This window comes from Mastomys coucha, unplaced genomic scaffold (assembly GCF_008632895.1).
Source record: "Mastomys coucha isolate ucsf_1 unplaced genomic scaffold, UCSF_Mcou_1 pScaffold15, whole genome shotgun sequence".
Taxonomy (NCBI): domain Eukaryota; kingdom Metazoa; phylum Chordata; class Mammalia; order Rodentia; family Muridae; genus Mastomys; species Mastomys coucha.
Window position 1 is genome coordinate 150,646,538 of NW_022196897.1, and position 9,293 is coordinate 150,655,830.

Below are 9,293 nucleotides of genomic sequence, written 5' to 3' on the forward strand. Positions count from 1 at the left end.
GTGTGTGTGTGTGGTGTGTATGTGTGGTGTGTGTGTGTGTGGTGTGTGTGTGTGTGGTGTGTGTGTGTGAACACTGGTGCTCTACACCGTATGTGCTAAGATTCCACATGCTTGGCAGAGGAGGACAAATCAATATAAAGACAGAGGCCAGGGTTTGGAAGCCCGAGTCCGACAGTGTGGGGACACACTGAGGGGAAACTGACGAGGAGGATAATGGTACCTGCTGTGGTTTGCCGTCTGGTCCCCAAAGGTTCCTGTGCTAGAGTCCTGGTCCCCAGACTAACAATAGTGGGAGCAATACAATCTTTAAGAGGTGGGGCCAAGCAGGAAATGTGTAGGTTCTCTGGTATGCAGAGATGTGGGTGGGGGCATGAAGGTGGACGTATTGGGGACTGAGAATTCAGAGGCAGTGGGTGGAGAAGGTTGAGAATGGGTAAGTCAATATATACTATACACAGGTATGAGGTTGTCAGAGGATAAAGAAAAAAATATTTTAAAAAGCCAGGAACAAAATCACAGAGTCTTCATAGTGCTGCATCCGGATGGATCTGGGTGTGCAGACAGTCACCACCTCCCTGACGCCCCTCCATCTCTGCTCAGCCCTTCCTCATCTGACGCCCCTCCATCTCCTCTCAGCCCTTCCTCGTCTGACACTCCTCCATCTCCGCTCAGCCCTTTCTTGTCTGCTGCTTGCAGGCCCACCTTGCCCTCCTCATCTGCTGCTCGCAGGCCCACCTTGCCCAGCTTCAAGCATTTTGCAGAACAGCATGAATTAGGACAGACACTTGACGGTGTGTGTGTGTGTGTGTGTGTATGTGTGTGTGTGTGTGTGTGTGACATAAGTGAAGGCAGCGACAGGCGTCTTGGGAGCCGGTTACAGGATTAAATAAAAAGGGTGCAAGGTGGGTCACAAAATGACTGAGCCAAAATGTGACTCTCTATGGCATGCTTGGGGAAACCGAGATAACAGCCAACCAAGAATTGAGGCTGGAGAGGTGGCTTGTTGGTGATGAGTGCATGCTGCTCTTGCAGAGGACCCAGGTTCAGTTCCAGCACCTGTATTAGGCAGTTCCCAACTGTGTATGATGCTAGTTCCTGGTGTCACATGTGGTTCACGAACACACACACACACACACACACACACACACACACACAAAATAAATCTTTTTAAAAATGAGTCTATTTTAACTGATGAGAGTATAAACATCTTAACTATCATTCTATTTTCTCTGTTCCACAAAATAATTTATAACTAAAAACAGAAATAAATTGTTTATTTCTCTTCATGTGTGTAGTGCATTTATTCGCCTGTGTACATATATGTGTACACTTGCACATTTGCATGTGGACACTAGAGGTAGACATCAGAGTTTCTCACCAACCCTAAGACTCACAGCTTCAGCTCCAGACAGCCCAGCAAGACCCTGAGAGCCTTCTCTTTCCACCAACAATCCTGGTTCTGGCTCACAGACATTTGCCTCCAGGCCAGCTTTTACCTGCAAACACTTTACCAAATAATCCATCTCCTAAGCCCTGAATTATATATTTCATGAGGAAATTATGTTAGCGCGAAGAAGGGGCTGATTATGAGAAAGGAGATCTCGTTTATAAGAAAAAACACACAGAAAAGGTCAGGGGGCACGAAAAGGGAAAGAAACAGGTTAGGTACTGCTCTGCCCTGATTTGGCCAGCAGAGGCAGCAGAGAGGCCTCGTCCTGCTGGGGGAAAGTCTCCCATCCAGACTAGGTCGAAGCTCACCGCCTGGGTACAGCTATGTTGTCCAGGACTCTGCTGCTCGTCCTTGGTGTGCTGTTGTTGCTATCCCTAGCCCAGGGAGGGATCCTGCGGAGACGGAAATATGAAGGTAGGTGATTGGATGAGATGGGTCTGTTGTGTGGGTAGCAGGCAAGGAGATAGAGAGAACAGACCCAGAAGGGATACGACTGCATATTCTGCTGGTCCACAGCACTCACTCTGGATGGGCACAGCCCCTCAGCCATGGTTCCAGACACAGTGATAAGGTCCACAGTGAGCGTGCAATGCCCGCCCTTTGTCCCAAAGATTCAGAAACAAGTGGTGGTGGAAGGGGTCCCCGTGGGTGAAAAATCCAAGGGCAAACCAAACGGTTGTTCTTGATTCATGCATATTTGGGGAGGGCTAAAGTCGCAGAGGTGCTCAGCGGGGAAAGAGGGGGATAGAGAAACGGGCATAGGTGCAGAAACCAAAAACATTAATCACGAAAGAGGTAGGGATGGAGTTGCCACCTAGGGTGAGGGGTGGGTAAAAGATAAATGATGAAGGGGACGGGATACTAGACAGAGAGACCGCCGAGGAAACAGAGGCTGGAGGCCGATCTGTTAGCCTCATGGGCCCTGAGAAGTCTAAGGAGTAGAAAGGGTCCGAGAACTACCTCCGGTTTCTATGAGCTGAGTAAGAATATACATTCCACAGAGAGGGTGCCATCTCGGCTCCGTCTACATGGAGAGACTGGTCGTGGGTGTAGGTGTGAGGAAGAGGGAACCCAGACACTAATAGCTAGAGGGAGGTGGTGAGATTATCACGGGGCATGAGATTTAAAACACAACTAATCAGCAGGACTAAGCACAAAGAAAAGTTGCCTGGAAACTCCAGGCATGGGGGAAGTGTTCAGCATACTGCAGAAACTTTAAGCCCAAGAGGGATTCTCTCGGGGCAGCCACACTACTCACCTACCTGGTCTTGCCCCTTTCAATAACACAAGGTCAGGCCGACGAGATCAAGGAGTGTGAGAGGAAGCCCAAATGGTACCTGTGCAACCGCCATTGTGAAGCACACCAAGACTGCCAAGCAAATAACATATGCTGCTCCGCCCCATGCGGCAACATTTGTGTGAACCGGTTGGAAAAAGGTATATGGGAGATGCCTGTCACCCCTCCCTCTGACCCTGACTACCCAGAGAGTGGGTCCCAGCTCAGCTTTGAAGGAGATATGGTTCTGCCAGCATTTACCTTGTCATCCTTCACCTCTGCCATTGCTAAATAAACCAGAACAAAAGGTTGCAGCACCTGCCCTCTTCACAAACACTGTCATTAATCATTGAAACCCAGCGCGCTCCTCTCGGGTCCAATTCCCACCCACACTCCCTTGTTGGTAATTTGTCTCTAGTTTGTCCTGTTGTCTTGCGCACCCACTCCAATTCCAGGAGGCTCCAGCACAACAACCAGCTCTACCACAGCAAATGGCTCTTGTGTGGCATGCCACGGGGCTAAAGAGAACATTCCTCGCCTTGGATTCACAAAGACCTTTGAGCATCGTACAGATAGAGAGTTAAAAGAAAAAATTTCAAGACAAGATTGGAGCATTATAGTAGGAGAACACATCAGGAACCAGGAAGGGAGGAGAGGAGAGAGAGCAAGGGATGGAGGGTGGGAGAGACGGGTGGGAAGAGAGCATGATCCACACAGTCTCTTTCAGGGGTAAGACCTTAGAGCCTAAGACCCTCTCCCTGGGACCTAGCAATAAATGTTCCCAGAACTTTCCAGTAGCACCAAGCCACATGGAACTTTTGGAGGGATGTGTTCATCACTCCATCAGAAGAAAATCTGAGGTAGACGGTGGGAGGCCCCCACCCCCCACCAAAGATGGTTTCCTCTCCTTAGCCCTGGTCACTCCCACCTGCTCTCGGGGCTCTCCCTCTAAGATTTGTTTACATTGAAGATAGTCAATCTTGGAAAGTCAGGCAATATGATAAGGCCTAGAAGAGAGCAACGTGACTAGAGGAGGGTGTTTCCTCTGGACTCTTCTTGCTCACTTTTCCTTCACATGCCTACATCAAATCTCTCCTTGTTCAACACTGAGGTATGTGGACATACTGATGCTGGGGCCTGAGTTGGGGTCTGAGACAACGGTAGTGACTTCATTAACTGGATGTTCCCCACCAACCCCAAGCCACCCTCTTGTTGACTCCTCTCTCTCTCTCTCTCTCTCTCTCTCTCTCTCTCTCTCTCTCTCTCTCTCTCTCTCTCTGTTGTTGGTTGTTGTTGTTTTGAGACAGGGTTTCTCTGTGTAGTCCTGGCTGTCCTGGAACTCACTCTGTAGACCATGCTAGCCTCGAACTCAGAAATCTGCCTGCCTCTGCCTCCCAAGTACTGGGATAAAAGGTGTGTGCCACTACTGCTCAGCCTGACTTTTCTTTGATCCACAGGCATATCAGAAAGAGGGGAGCCGGTGGTTGGTGTTAACATTGCAGAAAATGTTTTGGCACAAGCTATGTGACTTGCCCATATGCTACAGGTAGTAAACATTAACTACAGGTGTACTAATTCCCTCCCACTCTGGCTTACCAAAACTCCCCCGAAATGATTGTGGTGCTAAGTTTAAGATTCAGTCATCTGTGGCTGTATTAGTTAGCATGCGTAAGGCAGTTAACCTTGAAAGGCTACGCTCACAAACATAGGTTGGAATTCAAGACAAGACTGGAGCATTATAGTAGGAGAACACATCGGGAACCAGGAAGGGAAGGCAGGAGAGAGAGCGAGCAAGGAAGAGAGGGTGGGAGAGAAGGGAGAGAAGAGAGAATGATCTACAGTCACTTTCAAGGGTGAGACCATAGAGCCTAAGACCTTCTCCCTGGGACCTAGCAATAAATGTTCCCAGAACTTTCCAGTAGCACCAAGCCACATGGACCTTTGGAGGATGTGTTCATCACTCCATCAGTGAACACTTGGGGCAAGGCTTCAAATATGAAGAGAATCTGGGTAATCAGGTCATGCCTAGAGACAACGTCCAGTGCCTTTTCTGGGCCATTTAATGAAGGACACAGCAAAATAGGAAACCAGAGCCTCTGGTCTAACCTCATCAGCATCATGGGGCTCTGGTCTAACCTCAGAAGCATCACAGGGCTCTGGTCTAACCTCAGAAGCATCACAGGGCCCTGGGGCTTCACTTTCATTTTGAATTTTAACAAGGGGGCTCTAGGGAAAAGATCATACTCAACCAACATGGAGGCTGGAGGCTGGAGGCAGTGAGAGCGTGCTCTCCCAGACGATGCTGCCTGAACCAGATGCCTGATGGAAGCCACTTAAGACAGGGAAGACATTTTGGCTAACTGTTTCAGTGATGCCGCTCATGGTGGGGAGGGCACAGTAAAAGCAGTTTACATCACAGTGCCAAGGAAGCCAACAACTGTATTCTAAGAAGGGGTATAATAAGAAATAGCTCTAAGTGCATACTTCACTCCCAGTGACCCACTTCATCCAGTATAAGCCATCATTGGGCCTTCAGCACCATCCTAAGAAGCCAATATATCACTCAAATCAAGGGTTGGATCCACTCATTAAACCAGAGGCCTCAAGACCTAGCTCTCTCTGGAAATAGCATCAAAAAGATCCCTGGAAATTTGCTTTCTTAATTAATCTCTTGGTCATTTGTCAAGGCAATCAAGCTGACAGTTAAGATCAACCATCATGGGGAAATGAGAGGATTCCTCTGGTCAAAGCCTGCTGACTGGAATTTGATCTCCACACCCCAAAGCTGGTTGAACATTTATTTTTCTCAGAGAACCATGTTGATTTTTTTCACATTAATTTGTTCTTTGACAATGCCATACATGTAACGATACTTACTGGTCTCATTCTTCCCCCCACCCTCTGCATCTTTACTGGTCTCATTCTTCCCCCCACCCTCTGCATCTTCTGTTTTCTTTCTCTCCATCCCTCATCCTGTGCATCCTCTCCTATTTCCCTCCCCCACCTTCTACTTCTTTTCCTATTTCCCTCCTCTCCCGACCCTGTGCCTCCTCTATCCCCCCCCCCGCCCCAATGAATTATCTTTTCTCCATGTGAGACTTGGTTCGTTAGTGTTTTGCATATACTCAAGGTAGGGTAGGGCATGCTCAGACTCTGCCCGGCTGCAACCTAGAAGCATTCAGATTTAGCCCAGAACCATGGGTTTTGACTTGTATGTAGCACTGTCCCCTGGTTCTGGCCCAACGACTGTGTATTCAGACGGAAATCTAAACCCACCTGGATACTGGGTTCTCTGGAGCCATCCTGGAACTAAGATAAGTGTATTTGTAGAGTCTAGGTTCAGCTCTGAAGTCTAGAGACAGGCTTGGAACTTGAATCTGCTGGAATAAGGGATTGCCAAGCTACACAGCTTGGAGGCTATGTGTGTGGGGGGGTGCCCACCTGGTATTTAATGCCCAGGCTGCTGACTCTTCATACGATATGCCTGAAACCTATAGCCAGAGGAAGCATCTTAAAACTGGGTGGGCCTGCACCCTTTAATCTGTAGAGACAAGGCTAGGCAGTGGAACCAGAGGTGCTACCCTAGTACATAGGGGTGCGATGGTCAGCCTCATGCTGGTGTGGGCCTTATGCCTAGAAAAAAAACCCTGCTATTGACAGTGGTCTAAAACCTAGAATTTAGAGGCCAACTTAGCCATATGAAGGACTGAGGGCAAGCCTAACACAAGCCTGAAGCTAAGGACCTTTGGGGTTGGCCTGGTCCTACACCAAGCCCAATGAGAGTCATCCAGGTTGTCCTGGATCCTTGAGATCCAGGTATCTCTCTGATGTCCAGTCTCAGTCTGAAGTTGCTGGCCTTGGGATGAAGGGTCTAACATAGCATGCTGGGAGACTAACGCAGTATCTGTGTAGGACATCATGAAGCCTGGATCCAAAGGCCTATGCAGCTCAGCCTGGTCCTGAGAACAGCCTGAGATTGTTGCCTCTGGGGATAACTAGCATTAAGAGGTCTTCATCCTTTGATGGAGACTCCCTTGTAAATGTCCCCCCAATAGTTAGAAACTTGGCTCCTACCACCTGCCAGTGACTCATTCATCCACTGTTTAATGTAACATAAAGAGTTACTTCCATTTACCTAAAAAAAATTATGAAATACCTGATCTTTAAAAAACAAAATTAGTCCTGGACAGATGGCTCAGTGGTTAAGAATGCTGACTGCTCTTCCAGAGGTCTTGAGTTCAATTCCCAGCAACCACATGGTGGCTCAAAAGCATCTGGAATGGGAGCTGATGCCTTCTTCTGGTGTGTCTGAAATAATTCTTAAAAAATAAAATAAAATAGGTCATTTGACAATTCCTCACATTGAAATTGTGCCTGAGAAAGTTCATAAGAATAAATTCTAGGCCACATAAGGTGACAAAATCCCTACAATGAGGAACTGTAAAATGTATGATTAAGAAAGAATAGGAGAGGAACCTGTTGTGGTGGCACACTTATCCTAGCAGTTGAGAGGCATAGACAGGTGGATCGCTGTGAGTTCAAGGCCAGCCTGGTCTACACAGTGAGGTCCAGGACAGCCACGGCTGTGTAAAAAGACCCTGTCTTAGAGAGAGAGAGAGAGAGAGAGAGAGAGAGAGAGAGAGAGAGAGAGAGAGAGAGAGAGAGAGAGAGAGAGAGAGGAAGAAAGAAAAAGAAAAGACATGGGGGCCATAGGCCCTCTGCACATATGTAACATTTGGTGCTGGTGGTTTGAATAGGTTTGGCCTCCATAGACTCATGTGTTTGAATGCTCAGCCCATGGGAAGTGGCACTATTAGGAGGTGTGGCCTTGCTGGAGTGGACATGGCTTTGCTGGGTGAAGTGTGTCACTGTAGGGGTGGGCTTTGAGGTCTCTGTGCTCAAGCTCCACCAAACGTGGAGTTAAGAGTCCCCAATGGCTGCCTGCAGAAGATAGTCTCTTCCTGGCTTTGGATCAAGATGTAGACCTTCAATTCCTCCAGCCTGTCTGCCTGCATGCCACCATGATGATAATGGGATGAACCTCTGAACCTGTAAGCCAGCCCCAATTAAATGTTGTCCTTTATAAGGGTTGTCTTGGTCATGCTGTCTCTTCAGATCAATAAAACCAGAACTAAGACCATGATGCAGCCGGATCTTCATGTAAGACTCTTAAAGCAAAAGCAGGGGCTATCTCTGGCTACAGCGCCTCTCTTCAGAGCCCTTTCCCCTAACTGCCCAGGCTAGCCTCAACAGGAGAAGGTGAGTCTAGTCTTACTGCAACTCGATACGCAAGGCCGTTTGATATCCATGGGAGGCCTCTCGTCTTCTGAGAACCAAAGGAGTATGGGTGGGTAAGGGGAGGGGAGGGGAAGTAAAGTAATAAAAACTCTATTAATAAAAAAAAAATCAGAGTTGAAAGACTTTGAAAGAAGAAGGGATTAGGTGGGAATGGAGAGGAGATCTGAAACGATAATAGGATTTTGATCAAATAACGTGATTAAATATGAAATTATAAAAGAATAAATAATTTTTAAAGCGAAGTATTCAGGAGGAATCACAGAATGCTGTGAGGGGAAATAAAAAAGAGACATCCAGGCTGGTCTGTTCATAAGTGGTTTATTTTTCAAGTATGTTTGCCTCTGTACCCCCCAATAAACACAGCATTTCTAAAAGGAAGCACCCAGCCCTGTTCTGAAGTCTCTTAAGCATCCGCTAGCTCATGGGAGGCCGGGCCGGTGAAAAGTCAGGGTCATTTCTTTCTTTCAAAAAATTTCTGTAAGAAAGAACGTTTAGATTCTCAGAGATCTGGTGACTCTAAGAAACCAACCTTCATCCTCAAGCTGCGACCCAGTTCCCACTGGCTGACACCCACCATGGTGGATGCCAGGGCCTGACCACTTCTGGGTATGAGGCTTGGATTCACTGAGAGATCACTGGGCTCCAAATATCCCCAGGAAGGTCCAGCTATGGAATTGATGGTTACAAATGCAGACAAAGTAAGAAACAGGCATTTAAAAGAGGAAGGAAGGCTTTTAATCCCAGCACTCAGGCAGGTGGATTTCTATGAATTTGAGGCTAGTCTGGTCTACATAGCAAGTTCCAGAATAGCCAGGGCTATATAGAGAGACCCCATATCCAGAGGGGGAAAAAAAGGCCAAGGTCTCTAAACTGGTGTCTCATTTCATGTACCAGTGAATTGTTTTCCTGGTATGAGGGACCTTGACCCTCTCTTGCTCTTTCTCCATTCTCTATCTGTGTGTGTGTGTGTGTGTGTGTGTCTATGTGTCTGCCTGTTTGTGTGTTGGTCTGTGTGTCTAGATCTGTGTGTCTGTGTGTATGTTTGGGTGTCTCTGGATGTACTTCAGTGTGTAGAGGAATGTGTCTATATGTGTATATGTCTGTGTCTGTCTGTGCACATCTATACATATCTGTTGGGAGTTCATGAGGATGTGTCTATGTAGGTCTGTGTGTCTGTGTACTTGTGTGTGTATGAGTGCCTGTCTGTGTGTGGCCCTGTGTCTGTGTGTGGGCCTGTGTCTGTGTGTGTGTGGGCCTGGGTCTCTGTGT

The 9,293-nt window shown here is 47.6% G+C and overlaps 3 protein-coding genes across 3 annotated transcripts in view; 1 reads left to right on the top strand and 2 right to left on the bottom strand.

The window, feature by feature from the left end:
- Wfdc9 (WAP four-disulfide core domain 9) overlaps positions 1-303 on the bottom strand; it is an 8,606-nt gene extending 8,303 nt beyond the window's left edge. The window contains exon 1 of the mRNA XM_031373758.1: positions 221-303. The gene's annotated coding sequence lies outside the window, so the exon portion shown is untranslated. The remainder of the gene's footprint in view (positions 1-220) is intronic.
- A 1,444-nt stretch (positions 304-1,747) lies between these two features.
- On the top strand, positions 1,748-3,054 carry Wfdc10a (WAP four-disulfide core domain 10A). Its single transcript, XM_031373759.1, has 2 exons — positions 1,748-1,864; positions 2,741-3,054. Exons 1-2 carry the CDS (start codon positions 1,774-1,776, stop codon positions 3,019-3,021), a joined length of 372 nt encoding a protein of 123 aa, XP_031229619.1. The 5' UTR covers positions 1,748-1,773; the 3' UTR covers positions 3,022-3,054.
- Positions 3,055-8,335: 5,281 nt separating this feature from the next.
- Positions 8,336-9,293, bottom strand: part of Wfdc11 (WAP four-disulfide core domain 11) — a 2,216-nt gene continuing 1,258 nt past the window's right edge. Inside the window, exon 3 of the mRNA XM_031373760.1 lies at positions 8,336-8,499. Within this exon, the coding sequence (XP_031229620.1) occupies positions 8,476-8,499 (24 nt within the window). The 3' untranslated portion in view covers positions 8,336-8,475. The remainder of the gene's footprint in view (positions 8,500-9,293) is intronic.